The 20,598-nt window shown below is 46.8% G+C and overlaps 1 protein-coding gene across 8 annotated transcripts in view; it reads left to right on the top strand.

Moving 5' to 3' along the window:
• RUNX1 (RUNX family transcription factor 1) overlaps positions 1-20,598 on the top strand; it is a 246,615-nt gene that overhangs the window by 161,617 nt on the left and 64,400 nt on the right. For all 8 annotated transcript variants that reach the window (XM_068547034.1, XM_068547030.1, XM_068547033.1 and 5 more), the window contains one exon: positions 17,214-17,318. In XM_068547034.1, the coding sequence (XP_068403135.1) occupies positions 17,214-17,318 (105 nt within the window). The remainder of the gene's footprint in view (positions 1-17,213; positions 17,319-20,598) is intronic.

The following is a 20,598-nucleotide window of genomic DNA, read 5'->3' as shown; positions in this document are numbered from 1 at the left end:
GTCTTGGGGGAATTTGATTAGTCAAAGAGGAATGGGGGTAAAGGCATGCTGCTTTTTTTGGCTATTGTTTTTGTGCTATCCTAGCTGTCTGGGGAATTTTCAAAATAGGATCAAAGGTAGAGAAAATTGTGAAAAACTTATAACGTGATTGAAGATATTTGTTCATAGCACTATGTTAATAATAGGGTAATACCAAGAAAATTACATCGACTTATTGAAAGCATGAATGGTGCTATAAGGTATAAAGGCACAAGTCATTCTATGGGTTCACTTGTTATATTAAAAGTCGCCACCTTTCAGTAAATGGAATCCCCATTATGATTCAGAGATGTGTGTTTAGAAAACATCTTGAAGGCTTCAGACGAGTAGCTGGCAGTGTGGGTGAGAAGCCAATAAAAAACAAAGGCCCGACCGCCTGGTCCGTGCCTTCCAGCCTCGTAACCATCTCAGTTCAATTCCTGTGGATTTCTGTTCTTAGGAAGCCGCAGCTGAGTATCATTTAGTTGCATTTACAGAGGAAGTAATATTATCATCATATGCATCTATGTGGGTCTACGGGTCAGGTTTTGGTTATGAAAGTTTTGGAAACTCTTTAATGGCCCATGCCATTTTCCCATAAGAAGTGCAGTAGTGGCTTTTTGGCAAGGCCCAGGAGGTTGGTGATGGTAAAGAATGAAATTTTGAAAGCAGCATGCTTTCTTTTCTGGCGTTTCTCGTCCCTCACTGGCCATGTCTGTTTCAAGTGGGTGACTAAGAGGCGCTCGTGTTTACTTGGGTAACAGTGAACTGTTTCCCCAAGGTGTGGAGTGTTTGCATTTGGCTGCCTGATTCGTGCCAGGATGCCCTTGAGTTTGCAGAGTGAAATAGCTGCACCCAAGGCTGGGCTGTCTTCTGATAACCTGGAACGAGAAAATTAATTGAAACGCTCCATATATGGACAATATCTGTTTTGACCAGTCTCTGCTTCCCACGCATGATAATAAGCAATCCAAAATAGAGGAACCCCGAAATGAATGTTTTGCCCAATTACAGGTACCGTGTATATTGTCAGTCTTGAGTGATTTCTTTTTTTTGGTTAGGACTACAAGACAAAATGAGCCATCAAAAGGCCCAGTTCGACTCTGTCTCATAATTTCTCCCCATAGTCGTAGAATACAACTTGATTTTACTCTTTCAAGTCTAAGTGTCAACATCAAAGCCTGCCAGGTTTTTGTTTTTGTTTTTGTTTTTTTTGCAATTTGCTTCCCATTATGAAGACAGCAGATGACTCTCACTCATTTTAACAATTAGTCTTAATCTGCCTCACTGAATCTTGTCCTTTAAAAGTTTCATAACATTTTATTAAGTGATCTTAAGACTATCCACTATTTCATTTTTGATCTTAAGACTATCCACTATTTCGTTTTCTGGTTTTGAAAATGTGTCTGAAAATATGACATTGGCATCAACACACCACACAGGGGCCGAGAAGGTCCTGGCTGTGGGCTCACTGAGCATTTCGGTGCCAATTTCCCATTCTGTCAAAAGCCACTGGTCTGATGGATTCTCAAAGGGGCCTGGTGCTCGGTTCCAACTGAAGGGTAGAAAAAGAAACTCCCTTTTCTTTTCTCAGCTGCCCGTCCCTGGGGATTGTAAAACCTCGTAGAAATTGCCAGAGGTTGAACATGGAAGGGTTTTTCTCTGTTCGACAAAACCAATCTGTCTGGGCGCTGGCTGATGTCCAGGACCACAGCTCCTAACCTCGGGTTCAGCCTGCAACTGGGAAAACCTGCCCATCCGGCTTTTACGGTCTTGCTGACAACACTGGCCCCTAAAAAGTATCGGTGAAGGCTTCAGCAGTCTGAGCCTTCCTCCTTTCTTTTCTTTCCTTCCCTCCTTTCTGGCCCTGACAATTTAAATCTCTCCTTCAGGGACAGCTCACCCTGGGAATTTTCTCCCTTTGATTCAGTATCTCCATATAGATCAACCATTCCTTTACAATGGAAGAAGAGATAGCCGCTCCCAGAAGAGGGGAGCTGACGCCGGAGCACACTGCTTCTTGTTCAGAACAATCCACACTTAAACACACGTCCTGGGACTATCCCTTACCTCCAGAAAATCAAAGTTCAGGATCAAGAGGAACTCTCTTTGGTGACGTTCATTAGCAGCAGCTGACATCAGCTTACATCTGTCACTGGGGCAGGTGCTACGGATATTTTCAGTTACAAGAAAGTGTATCACGGCTGCAGCCGAGAGACGTTGAAGAAACTTTAGCAATGAAATCTGTGAGTGCTCCCGTCGCTATTGGAGTACTTAATCAGTTGGAAAGGAATCGATCAATCAGGGATGATGGCCTTAGTTAATTCATTTTAGAACCAAAGAGGAAATCTACCAGACAGTATTATCTACCGCATGGTAAATGGGGGAAGAGAATCCACTGCAAATTTCCTTCTGATTTTCCTAAGACTATGATTTTTAATCTTTTGGGAACGTCGTGAGTCATTTTTGAAAATCCTTGGAAGCCTTCTCCCCAGGGGGAAAAAAAGGCACCTGTGCACTTACACACACAGTTTCTTGTACAATTTCAGTTTTCAGAGCCGCTGAAGCTTGTTTATGGACCTTCTGGGGATCCATGGACCCGCCAAGCCAAGAATCTCTGAATCTGGAACTTTGCCTTGACTATGGAGGGCCAGCCTAGCGCTGTGCTGCACATTGTAGATAACTGGAAAATGAGGAAATAAACGGAACAAATGAGTTAGACATTCTTCTTGCACCCTGTGCTGTTTTGGTTACACCTGCTTTTATTATAGCCAGGACCTGGTGTGTATAATTAGGAAAATAGATCCCAGTCAAACCACTGGTCCAGACCTTTGAGAGGCCATCAGGTCTGCACGCATACGGTCCCTTGCAAGGAGAAGGGCTTGTTTTGTCATCGAAGGGGCAGCCTCCTCTCTAGTGACTGCCTGGCGCCCCCAGCTGCAGACCTACACCTCGAATTCCACAACCAGCCCAGAGAGGGCACGTGCTCCCCCATCCGTTAGGACTGGGGTTAATTTCTTGGTGGAAATTTGTGTTTATGCTGATCTCCCTGGCAACTTTAATCTTGCCCACTTTCAAACAAGTACCCTTCCCAACTCTTTTAGAAAATGAAATTCCTTCCTTATGTTCTTGCTGTGGATGTCTTCCCAGACATAATATTTACCCTGTCACAATCGGGGGTATTGCATATTTGTGTAATGTTTGTTACTTAAGGCATTTTCATTCTTAAGGTATTTTATGTTATTCGGGGAACAGTATGGAGAGGCTGCCTTTCAGATGAGTGATAGACTGTGGTTGAAGGAAAGGTACATGTAGAAAAGGGTAGAGTGTACCGGTATTCTAAGCAGAGACGTGTCTTTATGGAGTGGTCATTACTGAGAAATGGTCTGAATGACTCACCATATTATCACAGGATCCAAGTCATTCTCTGTTTTATCACAGACTCATATAATGGGAGGAAAATTCATCTGACAATCCCACTGTTGTTTCATGGATAACATTCAAGATAATGAGCTGGCAGTCAGGTCTCCTGGAGAGAATACAAGGAAAAGACGAGATTGTGATAAAATCAACTCTCCCATTTTCCCCCTCTTTTGGGTTGCTATTGATCTACATTTTGAAATTATATATATACTATCTGAAATCTGTTTTCAGACTTCGGTGTGGGCAAATATGGATGGGAAAAGACCCAGCCTCTGATACACGCAGTCTCTGGCAGCCCTAGCAAATAATGCCTTTCGATGGCAGGGCGAAAGCTAGTGCCCATGATCTGATGTAGAATTCATCTCTAGAGATCAGCTTTCTCATTCTGTTTCACATTTGCCCGTAAAAGAGTAAAAACACTTTCTCAAAGCAAGTTGCTTCCCACCCGTCCCCCAAACCACCACCCAAGCAAGTTGCTTCCCACCCCTCCCCCAAACCACCACCCAAGCAAGTTGCTTCCCACCCGTCCCCCAAACCACCACCCAAGCAGTCCCTGTCCCACTTGGTGTCATGGCAAGGAGGAGAGCTTTCTTGAAAACTGCTTGTGCCTGGAACACGCAGCTTTGCAATTGATCTCTTCATGGTTTTCTTGCTGATTTTATGAAGTGCCAGGCATTGCTGATGGTGTTGGACAGCTTTTTTAAATTGAGGTTATTTATATGAACAATATTTAAGAGTTGTTGGGGAGAAGCTGGACTTCTCTCCACCACCCCTCCCCCAAAGCCCTTCCTTGCCAGCCGGCTTGCTTTGGATTGAGGCAGCCCTTTGTGGTGGGGACAGAAGACCATCAGTCAGAAAGTGCCTCCAAGAGAAATAATGGTTGAGTGATTTTTAGAGCTTCCTGTTTCAGCAGCAAGCATTATAGACATAAACAGTGATCCGGCCAACGGCTGCAGTGCTGCTCTGGTTCTAATGAATCAGTTTTGTATTTTCTTTTGTGCTGGTTGGTGAGGGGCAAGAGAGCATGGAGAAGACTGGTTATGGAAGAAAATATTCTGTTACTTTTTCTTTATTATTTTTAAAGAAAAATGACTTGTTGAAAAGAGAGATGGTATATTGTCTGATGATTGTTTTCTTTCTGTTGGTGATTATAAAACATGTTCAGATCAGAAAGGGAATGTTTATGAATAACCATGTACTGTCAAAAGGGAGAAGTTATGTGGTTTTGAAGGATTTCGTGGACTTTCAGCCAGAAGGGTGTGTGTGTGTGTGTGTGTGTGTGTGTGTGTGTGTGTGTCCACACTACCACTGAGAAGACTTCCTGGACCAAATTATCTTTGAGGACTAAATCCATACTAACAAGGTCTTCTCATCTGAAGCCCCAGTAAAGCAATTAACAGGAATTAATAAGTGAGCAGTGTGGATTTAATGAGCTGCCTATGAATACTTTCAAAGGTGCCAGTTTTATCAGCTCACTCTTGGGGCATTCAAGATTTTGTGTTTATAAGCCTGCATTAGTGGACTTCAGGCAAAGCCTACCCTCCGTCATTGGCCCTGATGTGAGTCCCACTTTCAACAGAGATGTATTTCGGTCCATGTTAAGAACCGAGCTTCCCATGGCATTCCTGTTGCTGGTGCCGATTTGGGATTCCAGCACGTTCCAGTCTCTATTAGGCTATATCGAGCAGCGTATCCCATTTAGGAACTCCATTTTATGTCACTGAACTTCCTCCAACGAGGGTTTCAGGTAGTTGAAGGACCCATAAATGGGAAAGTGATCCCGACAACCTCCTTCGAGAGGCCCGGTGGCCATCCTGCCACTGGATTCAAAATGCGTTTCCTCTGGTTTCCTTGGTGAGGAAACATTCATGCAGGAGCCACTTAAACTGCGTTTTTCTCAAAGATGTAAGTAAATTTCCTGTCTGTTTCTCAACTTAGATGAATCCCTGCTTTTACCTTGAGATTTAAGAGCGTCATTAAGGATGTAGGGGCAGCTCCGTCTGCAGAGCTGCACCCTCCCCCCAGCGTCCGGGTCCAAGGATGCTTCTGGGTCTGGTGAATGGGAGGTCTGGCCAGCACCCTCGCGGATGGTGTGTGGCCTTAACTGAGTCGCCGTATGCAAACAAAGGAGACTCTGCTTGGCTCAAACAAAGGCAATACACAGGAATACAGGCATCTGAGCACAGTTGGTGAGCTGTGTGCTGATCAGATTTCAGCAGAGAAGGCAAGGAGGGGTGGGCCTGTTTGTAGGTGGAAGCACTCCAGGTTGCTCCAGGCATTGGTTTCGGGTTTTTAGAGATGTTTTTCCTTCATTCTATTTGAAACCATTGTATGGAGTACAGGCACTAGCTACCTATCTATCTATCTATCTATCTGTAATTAATGAGAAACGGTCTAAACTCATATCCTAATACAGCTTCGGCCTCTTTACGTGGTGTGTTTCCAGTACCTACGGCACTTGGGTCTGTCCAGATGTTCTGCCTTCCCCGTCCTGCTTGAAACCTCAGGGCAGGTCATAGTTGGTAGATCTTATCTATCAATCTGCCTATCAATTTGGTCTCCCTCCGTGGGTCCCAACATTTGGCAATATCTGCAGACAGTTTTGGTTGTCACCCCTGGGGTGGGGCGTGCTCCTGGCACCTAGTGGGTAGAGTGACTCCCACAGCACACAGGACAGCCCTACTACCCCTGCAAAGCATCAGTCACGCTGAGACTGAGAAACCCTGGGCTGGCCTCACACGAATGATCATGATAAGTCATAAAATGTCTCCTCTCTTCCCTAACACTTTCTGCCTCTTTACCAAATTGATGAAAAACTTCCGTTCACACAGAATAAAAAAAAAAAAAAACGAGAGAGCATCACTGCATATTAGTCTTTTTCTAAATGTGAAAATATACTAGAGTTCTGTGTGCATAGGATCGCACCATCTTGGCATCTCCTGGGTTGGAGGGTGTGTGGCAGCCAGAAGTAGAGGCTGCAGGTGGAGGGAGCCACCTGGCAGGGAAAGCTCTCCCTCGAGGACTCCCCCCACTTACAGCTGCTCCCTCAGAAATGCCACACAGGTGCAGGTCCACAGGGACCATCAGAAACAGTGAAAGTGCACGCTGGCTTCTCATTGCCACGCCCCTCCCCATCAGGCTTCAGTCAGGGGCCACAGATCCACTAATCCAGGAACATGAATTGATGTGAGTGGACAGCGTCCACGTGAACTAAAAAGGGCTAAAAGCAAGGTCCTGGTATGCATCACTGACCGATGCCTTACAGACACCGAAAAGGAGTCAGTGTGCACACCCAAGGGCAATGCATGGAAGGAGTAGGGACGGGACAGACGCTGATTTGCCGTCCATCCCTAGGAAGCCCTGGTTTGCTGCCCACATGTTAGGTGTGCAGCGACCACCGGCACACAGAGGGCTGGGTTCTTCTGGAGCTTTCTCCCACCTGCCCTTACGTGTTGGTTCTGCTATCACCTATTTTCTATAATACAAGAAGATTCAGGGGAAAATGACTTGAAAAAAGTCTGAAAGAAAGAGTCCTCTAGGTGTTCTCGTTGAATCACAGTGGTGTCTGCTACAGGTGGAATTTCTTGAATACACTTTGCTGTGACTGCGGTCTCTAGTTGGTTGTTTGTTTGCATTTACTCTGCAGGGGGCCCTCACTCCGAACTTTCCTGCCCCTTCTGTTTCCTGTAAGTTTTCCTCAGTAAGGCAACCAGCTCCCAGGTTCGGCGTGGAGATCAGCTGTGTGTCAAATCATTTGAGACCTGTAAGAGTTAGCTATCCTCCTGGGAATTCCCGGGCGGCGTCTGAGCTGGGCTCTACGGAGCCCACACGCTGCCCACGTTCTGGGAAGTGAAGGTCGCTGGGGAAGGAGCTCGGGAACAGCTGTGGCAGGCAGGCGCGCACTGGTGCACCGCGGTGCTGGGACCCCAGCGCCAGGGAAAGGATGAAGATGGGCGTGGGAGTCCCCAGGAGGTGGCCTTCCAAGCATTTTCAAAACACAAGAGATCCCGCCCTTAACTAGAACAGCGCTGTGGGGGTATCACCAGTCACTAGACCAGTGCCTGATACAGAGTGGGGACTCGTTAAACATCCCCAGAGGAGTGACTGCCCCAGGACTCTGCTTACTCTAGGCAGTAAAGCATAGTGGTTAGCACATGGATGGTACTGAATTCTTCCTGGGAGGACAGTGTCTCACCCTGGGCACCATCAACGTTTAGCGCTGATTATTCTGTGTCGTGGGAGCCATCCTCTGCATTTGGGGATGGTTACTGGCATCCCTGGCCTCTACCCAGTAGCCAGGAGCATTCCTTCCATGTCACTCATGGGTGGTGACAACGAGAAGTGTCTGCCGACTTTGCCAAATGTCCCTCCCTGGGGGAGAGATGGGGGGAAGGAACACTGGTTGAGAACACTGGCTCAGAGTTGTGTGTCTGTGGGCAAGTCACCTGACCTGTCTGAGCCTGATTCAGCCAACCTTTGTCCAAAGGGGGCGGGGTACAGTGAGGATTACCTGAAATAACACAGACTTGAGGGGTTACTACTTTTCGTGGTAAGATCAGTTGCTGTGACTAACTCTGCAGGGAAGCCGATGGCAACTCTGTGAGCTCCTAACAAACAATACAACCGGAACCTGCTTTTTTGTTTGTCTAAATGAATGACTTTTCTGGGAGGGAATGTCAACCCTTATCCTGATCCCTCGGCCCCGTAGAGCCAGCTCTCAGGACACGGAAGGGTTATTTATGCGCAGCGGGCACTGCGATTTCAGATCAGCAATGCAAGAGATGAAATTAAATATGTACTGTAATCCGAGGCACTGTTTTTCATGGGAAGAGAAGTTCTCCCAACTTAGTCCTTCCAACTCTTTTGCCCAAACATTAACGGCATGCAAATATTTATGATTCATACGTGCCCCTTTAATTCCCAATCGTATTTTAACAGTAAACACTGCATTTTCACAATGAAGCAGAATAATCCCTTTGTCCTGTTGCCGGGCTCTGCAGGCTGGCACCCAGCAGCATCACATTCTTCCCGCACCATAGTTGCTGACTCCACCCAGGTTGAGGGGAGTTTTATAGTGGTGCCACGGCAGCTCGCCTTGGACCACGCTTCAGGACATCCTGGCTCTTCCCCTGGAAGCCATTTGAAGGTTGTATCAGCACTTTCAGAAACTGCAAGCCAACATCCACACATGTTTTTCTTTTTTGGTCACATGTCAACAGAGAATCGATCAATCTGGCTGTTGCTTGGAGAGGTATCTTGCATTCTGCCCAAATCCATGGGCTATGGAGTCCACTAAGGCCATTGTGTCCCATTTAATATTCCTCTGATTCATGATAACAACATAGAAACACACGCACCTATTTGTGACGATTCTGCGGGTCTTTGGAAGGTAGTGTGACAAAGTATGAGAAGGTGGTGTGCTTGCCGTACTCACTTAGATGTGCTGGCCTCGGTCTCCGCATCTGTACAATAGGTATGACAGTGCCCTTCATATGTACCTCAAAAGGTTATTAGGATGATTAAAATGAGATGGTGTGTGTAACAAAACTTAGGAAGAAAGAGCTATGACTCACCGCCGCATCGGTCTTCCTTCTGTAGGAGAGTCACTGAGGGAGGAGGGAAGAGAGTGGGCAGGAGGTAGCCCGTGTCTCCCTGAGTCAGAAAGTCAGGAACAATGCTATTTCCATTGTCCACTCCTCGTTGGCAAGGAATTTATATTCCTTTATCCTCCGAGGAACTTTGTAAAATGAGAGTGCCTGAGACACAGCAGGAATTTCATAAATATTCATAAATAAATGAAGGAATAATAATAATAATATAATCATCCCAGGCATTTGCTGGGCACCAGCCTGGTGACGGACCTTGTGTTCTCTGTTTTCATTAGTGAGTTGCTCACAGGCTTTGGACCCTGTTCGATCAGGGAAGTATAGTGCCCATGGCTACTTTATTAGAACTGTCCCCCACCCACAGAGGTCATGTCATGGGGGTATTTCTTTCATTCATTCATTCATCAGATGTGCATTGTGCACCTGCTGCTCGCAAGGCACTGGGCTAGCACTGGAGATACAAAGGCCAGCTAAAGAGAAGCCACAGCATGCCGGGGCCAGTGAGGGGCCCACAGTTAAGCAGAGGTCACTGTTCTGAGTGGCCAGCACCATAGGGAAAGGAGTGACAGAAGCAAAATGCACAGCTGGGTGCATATCCCACTACAAGCTTAGGGGTCTCTCTGGACAGCTGGTCATCTCAGTGGAGATGTTTCAGGGTGGCGAGGGGGCTACCAGGTGAAGGCATCAGGAAGAGTGTCCAAGCAGAGCAAACAGGGTTGGGGAGGAACACCGAGCTGGCCAAGAGAGCTGGTAAGGGCCTTGACATCCACACTGGGAATTTGGTCTGGTCCCCCAGCAGGTTTTAAGCAGGGAATTGACATCACCAGATACAAATGGTACGAAGATGCTGGGATTGCTGACTGAAGAGCAGACAGGGCTTTTTGGAGGGTGCTTGGGAGCTTAGAGACGGGATCCAGGGTTAGTTGAATTCATGGATGCCAAACCCGTGGATACAGAGGGGTCACTGTATGTCCAGTTTGCAAACCCACCATCTGGTAAATGTCACCATGTCTAGAAATCAGCTCCCTCCAGGCCCCGCCTACCACACCCTGCAGCCTTGCCTAGACCTTCCTTCTTCTTCCTACTTGGCCTCCATCCCCACCTGCCCTCCCAGCTTCCTGCAATAGAGCTAGGGGTGCGAACAGGCTGGCGAGCAGGCACTGAGGACCCTGACGCTACCTTCCCTTCAAAATGCCCACCCACCCCCCCCCCCCCCGCCCCGGGCCTCTCTGCCGCGGTGGCATGCGGCCTTGGGCTGTGTGTTTGAGGCACTGGGCTATGGGCACCAAAGGTCAGGGCTAGGACTAGGCCAGCCCCAGGAGGTCACTTTGGTCACCTGTCCTGTGTGGCATTTGGCCCGATGGGTGGAAACTGTGGAATTGGGGTGTGCCAACCAAAGGGTTCTCCAGGATGGAAGTACAGGGCAGCAGGCGTGGCCTTGACCAAAAGAGGCTGTGAATTCAGGGTCTTGGAGGTGTTTGGGCTAAAAGGATTAAAACTTGGTTCCTCATCCGAGACACTCAGGCACTGGGACACGGAAAGAAAAAAGGAAGAGCAGAAAGGGACCATGACACCTGGGGAAAGGAAGTGCAAAAATCGCATGAGAGCATCATGCTTCTTTGGGGTTCAGTAATGCCCCTCATGAAGAGAAAGCCTTGCCCATCCAACCCTTTAGTAAAGCTGGGCTCACACCCATGCCACCAAAAGGGAGAACTGAGCCTTCCAAGTGAAGTCAGACCTCATAAAGAACCAGCTGTCAAACTGAAAGTTTATAGAATAATCCATTGATCCATTTATCAAACATTTTTTTTTACTGCCTCAGAACAGAAAATGCAAAGATTGATAAAACACCACCCCTGTCCTCAAACAACTCATTTTTGTAGAACAGCTCCAGAGAAAACACTTGGCATGTTTTTGGTTTTCTCTAAGTAAAACTGCTATTTTTCAAGTGCTCCATCATACTCAACGCATGCTGTTTTTTATGGAAAGCTTAGTTCTGTGTTTTAAGCACCTGACCTTCAGGCAACTTTGGGGGGTTATCCTCGTACTGATAGCTGGGGCCTCCCCCCTACATTTTACCTGCGTGGCTGCAGGTACCATCGGATAAGGACGTTGTAAACACCGGCACTTTACACCCAAGGGGACACACACCAACATCCTCACGTCAATTCAATGCAGAGAAACCGGGAGATGCTGCACAACTTGAAGAATCTGTCCTCTATTCAGAAATCCCCAAATAAATAATTATACAGCCCCGCTGTCAAAAATAGTGGTAAGTGTTTGGGTAAGGAAATGGATGAGGAGCAAAAACATGCATTTTGGCCGTTAGGTTGTTCCAGTGGAGAAGCGAGAAACATAAATTAAAGGTACTTTGTGAAAAATATCCCCGATTCAGATTTCTCCTGGAATCCGAGAGTTTGTTAATTATAATACTTAGTTATCTGTGATTAAAATTAGACCTGGCACAAACTACATGGTAAGAGGAGAAATCTTCCTGCAACATCGCAGAATCTTTTGGGATTTCCAGAATTTGCAAAGAGCAAAACTTGAGCCTTCCCTGGCTGTCTTGGTTTTCAAAAGCTGCATTTTTTTTTTTTTCTCTCTGACTTTCCCTTGCTCCCTCTCTTGGGTGTTTAAAGTGTGTGAGCATGACCGGTTTCCCCGCAGAGATGCACGAATGAGTGGAAACTGTCGTGATTTCGTTTCCTAAGCTCTGCGACCCCCTCAGCAGATGGTCCTCCGTGCGTACAGCCTGCCCTTGCGTGACAAAGGGCAAGTTTCACATCCCATCGAAACTGGCCCAAAAAGGAGAAGATGACTCATGGGTCCAAACCTTCACCAAGGAGAGTGACTGAAAAAGAACCCAATGGCCGAGGAGCCAACGCAAGTGGCTTGGCTACCCGTGAACCAGACTTAGGGAGGGGCGATCACAAGAGGACGGAGGGAGACACCCATCGCCATAGGAAGACGTTGCCGCGACGTGACGGGGCACGAACTTCTAAGGGCATGAGATGATCTCGAATTGCCTTTTCACCTCCTGCTCCTCTCCCCACCCTCGCCCTTGGGGAACAGGGTGCCCGTTTGCAGCAATCCTGAGGTTTCGCCACTTCCCAGATGTGGTGAGGAAGTGGCGTGGTGCCCTGGGCCCTTGCGGAACTGCAGCGTCCAGCCGTGGCTTTATGAGACCACAGCCCCGGCTGCCGGAGTCCAGCAGCCCCGGGGCCTGTAAACGTGGGACCCAAGAAAGCACAGACCTGGGGCTTTGTCACTGCCTCACCCTGGAGAGTCTGTTATGGCAGCAAATATCCAGGAAGACTTGCCCCGTGACCTTCCTCCCAACTAAATAAAGCACTTAGGATTTTGCGCTGGCATTTGGAGGAACGCACTGGCATCGAGGGGGACCACGCGTGCTCTGAGGGGAGCATTTGACCCGGCTTGTTTATAAAGTGGATCAGCCAGTTGCAGTTGTGCCTTACAAAGGTCGCCAGCTGGTGGGAGTAGGGCTGACGTTGAAGTGGAACGTGCAGTGTTCCCGATGGGTCTTCGGGCCCCATTCTGCTGCCTGCCTGCGGCCCTCTGCCCTCTGCCTGGGTTTGCTGAAATTCCTAAGGAAGAGAGGATGGGCCTGGAGGGGCTCCATCGGCACCACCTACCGCACGCTAAAGCTCACCTCACCTCCCACCATCAGACCTCAACGTCGATTCACCACCAGCTGCACCTCACAGGATTGCCCACAGCTCTGGTCTTTGTGCAATCATGTTTGTCACATCTTTAGTGATAATTAAACGGATATTTGCTGATGCATTATTTCGTTTAGTTTGCGTAACAGCACTATGAGATGGAAGGACTGTTATCACCCCTATTTTACAGATGACGAGGCCCCCAGAGAGGTTAAGTAACTTGCCCAAGGTCACACAGCTAGCAAGGGGCAGAGCTGGGGTCTGAGCCCAGGCAGTCCTCACTGTTAACTAGCACCCCATGCCTTGGCACTTCCACAGGGTTGTATAATCAAGTTCTTGTCTTTTGCTGCTTCCAGGCTTAAGTCAAGACAGCCCTTCTCTCCTTCACTGTTTCTTCCCGCCTTCTTATTCAGTCCTGCTGTTTGGGCTTCTAAATAGCATTCCTCCTGGACACCACCCGCCAGAACTCATGGTGCTGTTTGGGTGAGGTTTCCGTGAGCAGGAGAAGGAAGGTTTCGTTGACCCCCTTTCCTTAGCTCCCTCCGCTGTGGATCCCCACGCAGGGCACCTGTGACCCTGCCGCTTGCCCCCTGGGGAGTCCAGCGCTGCAGTCTTTCGGCAGCACAGCCAGCGGCACCTCTGCTCACCCCATGGGCCGAATCCAGGGCGGCAAGGAGCCTCCCGGCCTCTCCAGGCAAGGACCCGCTCAGGCTACAAATGGGAACATCAGCTCTCTCTACGGCAGCCCCATCTCCCAACCCTGCAGTTAGTCCCAAAAAGCCGATTTCGGTGGTTATTTAGACGATCCGTCCTCCTTTGCTCTCCCCTACCTTCTTACTAGCCTGGCTACAGCTTGCTGAGAAAAACACTTGAGAGGCTTTCGCTCTCCACACCCACGCACTTAAAATACCAGGCCCTGTAGGTCATTTTGATGACGGAATTTGGCTAATAACACGCATGCTCTAGGCGCCGCTACCACTGCTGCTGGTGCTGGCTAAGAAGGGCTGCATCTCGGCAGGGACAAGCCGGGGCGTGGTGGGGGCGTGGCGGGGGCGTGGCCAGGGCGGAGGGAAGAGGGCAGAAGGCAGAGTTCCGGGGGTTCAGTGTACCCACTGGCTGGCTGTCCCCAGGTGTCAAGTCTGGTGCCAGGTCTGCTCGGAAGAATACAAGGAAGCAGAAGGCAGAGTTCTCCTGGAGTGGAAAAATGTCACACACACCTATGAGCAAGATGACATCACTTATTGCCTCCGTCTATGAGGTCATAAGCAGATGTCCTGGTGCTCAAAGCTGTAAACAACAGCCCGTTGTGCAGGAGGCGAACCGGGATGCCCCACCTTCGTGAACCACACTTACTGTGGCCAAAATGCCCCACCTAGTAGCTTTTGCTGGACAGACACTTCTTGACTGCACGTAAAATGATGGGCATAAAATAGTAGAATTGTAATTACAAGCAGCGATTTCACAAATATTCGCTTTGGTTGAATTTCCTTCCCGATTCAGTAGGCCAGTCTGTGGTTAACCAGGGTAAACGCCAGGAGCCCAAATTCAGCTCAGTTAGAAACTGCTTTTGAACTATAACCCAGGCTTTCAGTTAGCTGTTGAGTACAGTTTGGGTACATTAGTGTCACCAGGACTGTTTTCGCTTTTGGGGGCAGGGGCAGAGCATGGAAAAGGTACCACGACTCTGGATTACTGGTGCTGGTACCACTGAGTTTGAAGGTAGAGATTTAGGACCTCATGACAATAACGTGAAGCACAAAGCTGGAGATCTGGGTTTTCCATGTATCCAAGCTGTGTGACTTTGGACAAACCACTCATCCTTTCTGAGCCTTAGCTTTGCTACCTGTTAACCAAGGACAATAAAATCTGTCTTGTTTATTTCATGAGAGTGTTGTGAGAATCAAATAAAATAGTATATGGGAAAGTGCTTGAAAACTTGTACGTTTTACACAGACCTGAAAAGGCCAACATTAGGAAGACAATGATTCTTTGTTGTCATTTAGGAAATCAAGAATAGGATGGTTGTAAACTTATGGTTACCAAAGGGGAAAGGGGCAGGGAGGGACAAATTAAGAGTTTGGGATTAACAGATACATACTACTATGTATAAAATAGATAAACAACAAGGACCTACTGTATAGCACAGGGAACTATATTCAATATCCTGTAATAACCTATCGTGGATAAGAATCTGAAAAAGAATATATATGAAAAAGTATATATATATATATGTAACTGATCACTTTTCTGTACACCTGAAACTAACACAACATTGTAAATCAACTATACTCTAATAAAAAGTTTTTAAAAATTAAAAAAACAAGAATAGGATGGTTGTAGGAGGGCCGCCACAGGGACTGTGGGACTGTTTTGGGGGTAAAACCCACAGGTACATAGAGAGTAGTTGTCACTTGTAGTGCCAAGACTGGAACTCTATGACATTTGGTGTTTGTACTGAGTTGAATAGCATTCCCTAAGAAGTCACGTCCGTGGGTGACCTCAGAATGTGACCTTATTTAGAAATAGGGGCTTTGCAGATGTCATCAAGTTAAGCTAAAGTCATACTAGAGTAGGGTAAGCCCTGAATCCAATGACTGGTGTCCTTGTAAGGAGAGGGAGATTTGGAGACAGAGGACAGGGAGGGAGGGAGGCCACGTGAGGAAGGAGGCAGAGAGTGAAGTGACGCTGCCACAAGCCAAAGAATGCCAAGGATTGCTGGGAACCACCAGAAGCCAGGCAAAGCCAGGAGGATTCTTCCCTAGAGGGAGTACGGCCCTGTCAACACCGCAATTGTGTCAAGACCTCAGTTTATTGTCTCCCAGTTCTGGACACCAGAACTAGGAGACAATAAATTTCAGTTGTTTTAAGCCACCCAGTTTGTGGTAATTTGTTACAGCAGCCCTAGGAAGGAAATATAGTGTTTTCATGGAATCTCTGAAATGCTGAAGTTGCAGGCAGCTGGGGAAACACCCCTGGGGCAGGCACACGCCTACACATGGAGATGGGCACCGGGATTTCATCTAGAAGATAAAATCAGGGACTTCCCTGGCAGTCCAGTGGTTAAGACTTCGCCTTCCAATGCAGGGGCTGCAGGTTCCATCCCTGGTCAGGGAGCTAAGATCCCACATGCCTCGGGGCCAAAAAACCAAAACATAAAACAGAAGCAATATTGTAAAAAATTCAATAAAGACTTTAAAAATGGTCCACGTCAAAAAAAAAAGAAAAAAATCTTAAAAAAAAAAAAAGAAGATAAAATCAGAGTTAAAGGTGACATTGTAGGTATCCCATGAATGCCTTCATTTTGCAAACCAGGAAACTGAGATCTGGAGAGGTCAAATATTTGTACAGGAACCTAAATCTTCTAACTCTCTTGCAGGAAGAGCTGTGCCTCTCTCTCTCTCTCTCTCTCTCTCTTCCCCCATACACACACACACACACACACACGCACACACCTTTGAATACCATGTGCCAGATGCTGTTTTAATGATTTTACTCATATTAATTCATTTAACCTCTCCCAAAACTCGATAAGGTAGGAAAAGTTATATGTACCCATCTTCCAGGTGAGGACACTGAGGCACAGGGAGGGCTAGTGCCTTGTCAAAGGTCAGCTAGCCAGAATTCAAAACCAGAGGGCATTCTCTGAACTGCTTAGCAAAGAAGAAATGCTTTTTAGTAACTAATGTATTTATATATTAATACTTTTATTATAAATTATGTATTTTAAAACAATTTTTAAAAATTATTAAAAGCATTGCATTCGACCTATGCAATGAAGACATGCTCGCATTTCTTAAGTTTGTATAAAATGCTTAGATGGAAATCCCTCTGCGTATTTATGCTAACAGTTGTCATTGAATCTCAATCTGTCAGTTACACATCCTTAAATCCATTTACTGAATATAAATTTTGTCTGGCCAACCCCATGAGTGCCTATAATAACATCTGGCCTTTCAAAACAATATTTAGAATCAACCAGCAATTAGTATTTTTAACATAGAGAGAATCATTCCAATTTAGCCTAGCCTCAAACTTATGAATTCTATCTTTCCTAATCCTTGGAGGTACAAACAAGGTTAGAGGGCAAAGACGGAAATGGTTTCTTTTCCTCCTTTTGCTCTGAGCTTATTAAAAGGGAGGACCTGGGAGCGGAGCGAGGAGTGGACAGCTGCCAATCTGCTCCTATGTCCCTCGGGTTCCGACCTGAAAGAAAACACATCTGAATCTCTCTTGATCCTGTGTTATTCATGACTAAACAAAAGCCACGTGACTAAGGGAAGTGTCACATCTAGACAACGTAGTTGTACATTCCAAAATGTAAGCAAAGCCAAAGTCAAAGGAGTATTGGAAAAACCAGTAATGTGTGCTGAAGTCCTGCCACCTTTCCAGTGTGAGGGCTGGAAATCATAAATTAATTTTGAATTACCCAGCAGATATATTCAGGCCATTGCCTCATTCTTCGTTGCTCTCTTTTGTGTTCCGACAGGAAAGAGCTTCACTCTGACCATCACCGTCTTCACAAACCCACCACAAGTCGCCACCTACCACAGAGCCATCAAAATCACAGTGGACGGACCCCGAGAACCTCGAAGTAAGTGGGCCGCCCCTCGGGGCTGGCACCTCCCCTCCCAGCTGGTACACTCAGGCACCAGAACCCTTGTGTTCCATCAGCATCACTCACATGTGGCTAAAACTTCTGCCAGAGGGTAATGTCAGACCCCTGCAGGGAGGAAGAATTTTTCTTTTGACACTCTCACTCCTCAAAGTTGTCTCTGAGCATTGGGCTCTTTTTTTGAAGCATCTTCTTGCAGGGCAAAAGGAAATCAGGCTGACTCAAGTGCATGTCAGAATCATTTCAGGACTGCATGGGCCTAAGGACCAAATACGTGGTAAAGTTCAAGGAAGACTGGCCAGGGGCAGAGGTGGTCAAAAGAGGCCAGAGGGTCAGAGTGGACCACAAGGGGCTGATCACCATCCATGCCGGCCTTTTATTCACTTGGAGGCTGGAGATGAAATCTATGAAAATGACCCTTTCCTTTCTGTGCCACAGATCAAAATCTTATTACAGGATTGTTTAAAATAGAGAATGGGAGGGGAGAAGAGTGCCTGAGAGAAAACCAGTAAATATAGAAAGATGGTACAAAAAAAATAGTTCCTGTGAGGAAAGCTTTTTTATAAAAGGAGTGGGGTTGTTTAGTCTGCAGAAAAATGTCTTCACGGTGACTTAATGACTATCTTTGAGTAAACACACAGTAACACTTTTCCAGAACCACACCCTTCCCTGGGATGGAGGCTGGGTTCCAGTTCCAGATCTGTGGAGCTGACTGGAGCCCCCGCCCAGCATCTGCATGCCTCCTAACCATGTCATGCCCCCGGTGGAAAATTAATATCTCTATTAATTTTTATAAAGGGTGGGGTTGAGGGTGTCAGAAACAGGGCTTCCTACCGTGCCAGCAAGCTGAGATGCAGGGATGACAGGTCGTAAAACGAAGTGGTTAAGAATTTGGGTTCTGGGGCAAACAAGTGGAGTTCCGGTTGAGGCTCTTAAGCCTTCAGGAAGTTATGGCGCCTCTCTGAACCTCAGTTTCCTCATCTGTAAAATGGGGATAATAATGAGAGCTTCTCTATCAGCTTGAGTGAGACAATGCTATGTGCCCGGCACAGAGAATGAACTCGGGAAATGCCAGCAGAGCCTCCCTGCCTGCATCTCTGGCTGCTGCTCTGCCCCACTACCCCGGGGGCCATTCCTCCAGAGAACCTGCCTGGTGCCTCTGGGGGCTCTAAGGTCGCCCCTGTGGCGTGGCTCTCTGCAGGTCATCCTGTGGGCACCGCAGCTCATGGCAGTCTTTCCTACAGTCCTGGCCACAGTCTCATGGCATCTTGATCACCCGCTAGAACCATCCTGGGTGCTGCCCCAACCTTCCCCATACCCCAGAGTGGGCAGAACCCAGCAGAGAACCACCACATCCACCAGGGACAACCCTCCTGCCCCCCAGGACATGGTGTCCGTTCACCATCTCCTTGGTGCCATTTGCCTGCTCCGTGACTCCCGTTATTTCTGACCTCATTTCCCCCTGGCAGATTTTTCTCTTTAAGTGCCTGGAGATGTTCTGGCCATATCCGGACTCAGGAAACTCTGGGACTTGGTAGCATCCCCTGATTCCAATTTCTGTGTGAAAAGCAAACCCCAGGCTCAGAAACACGCAGTTCCAACCAAACCCAACTTGGGAGGTTTCCAAAGTAGAAATGGCAAATTGAAGACTCCTAGTGACCCTGCATTAAACATAACAGACACACCACACAGGTACCTTGGTGCTTGCAGAGGACCAAAGAGGAAGCGGGCTCAGATTACAGCAGGCATGGGGTTGGGGAGCAGGCAGTTGTGAGGTGTAAGGCGATTGACCTTGAGGGTAATTAAACTTCCAGAAAGGCTCACTCAGGAGGCTGTAGGTTCCCTATCTTTAAAAACAGAAGCAGGGAAGTGGGGAGGGGCAAGATAGAGGTAGGAGATTAGGAGGTACAAACTACTATGTATAAAATAAATAAGATACAAGGATATATAGTACAATAGGGATATAACCAATGCTTTATAGTAACTATAAGTGGAATATAACATTTAAAAGTTGTGGATCACTATGTTACACACCTGAAACTTATATAATATTGTACATCAACTATACCTCAATAAAAACATGTAAAAAAATAAAAATAGAAGCAATAGCCATCTCTGGGACAGTTCAAAGGCAGACCTGCCTGGAGAAAGAAGCTTAAACCAGATGACCCCTCTGTATACCTTCCGCTGCCCCTCTTCTCTCAGGCGTAAAAAAGGGCAGTTTTTGCCCCACAGGCAGTATTTCCGGTAACGTTCAAAGAACTAATGGTGGTTGAGCTTTGGAAAACAAATGATGGCCGCTTGGATTTTTAAGAACTGGCAGTCAGAGGGAAAAAAATGCGATTGTAATGGCCCCGCCTGTATATACAGTTGACTCTGCTTCCTGCTGTTTTATGACTTAAGAAAACAGTCATTATTGGGGAGGGCTCTTTGAGCAGGCAGAAGGGATTTGCTCCAAGAAGGCACCCATTTTTACAGAGTCTTTCCTGCCAAATGGAATTTGGGGTCTAGGGAAAAATTAACTTAAAAACCAAATTAAGTTAAATGAATACGTATACGTATGATATAAAGAGGTGTCAGAGGCCTAGGTAGATAGTCTCCATTTCACAAGGGACGTCTACACAAAAGTCAGATGCACACAGTCTCCCAGGGTGACTCAGGTAATGCTGACTTTTCTATTCACTCTCTGAAGCAAGGCAGGCCTAAAGGCATGCTGTTTTCTTATGATTACTTGAATGTCTTGATTCAAGGTGGGAACTACTTCTTTTTGATGAAACTCTGCCCACAGCCAGTTTTGTTTCTTTTTTTAAGAGTAAGTTAACAGAATTTTCCCCCAGCTTTACTGAGATATCATTGACTTATAACATTGTATAAGCTTAAGGTTTACAACATGATTATTTGATATATGCTTATATTGCGAAATGATTACGGCAGTAAGATTAGTTAACACATCCATCACATCGTATAGTGACAGTTTGTTTGTGTGTGTTGAGAACTCTTAAGATCTACCCACTTGGCAGTTTTGTGGTTAACACATTATTGACCGGGGGAGTTTTGCAGAAACTAACGCCTGTGGCCGTAATACACGTCTCTGGTCAAAAATATGTTGACTATAGTCCATGCTGTACATTAGGTCCCCAGAACTTTTTCATCTTATAACTGGAAGTTTGTACCCTTTGACCCATTTCCCCACCCGCAACCCCTGGCAACCACCAATCTACTCTCTGTTTCTGTGAGTTTGTTTTGTTTTAGATTCCAC

Source organism: Eschrichtius robustus, chromosome 6, assembly GCF_028021215.1.
Source record: "Eschrichtius robustus isolate mEscRob2 chromosome 6, mEscRob2.pri, whole genome shotgun sequence".
In the NCBI taxonomy this organism is placed as follows: Eukaryota; Metazoa; Chordata; class Mammalia; order Artiodactyla; family Eschrichtiidae; genus Eschrichtius; species Eschrichtius robustus.
Note: the sequence above shows the minus strand (reverse complement) of the source record. Positions and strands in the feature narration are given on the sequence as shown.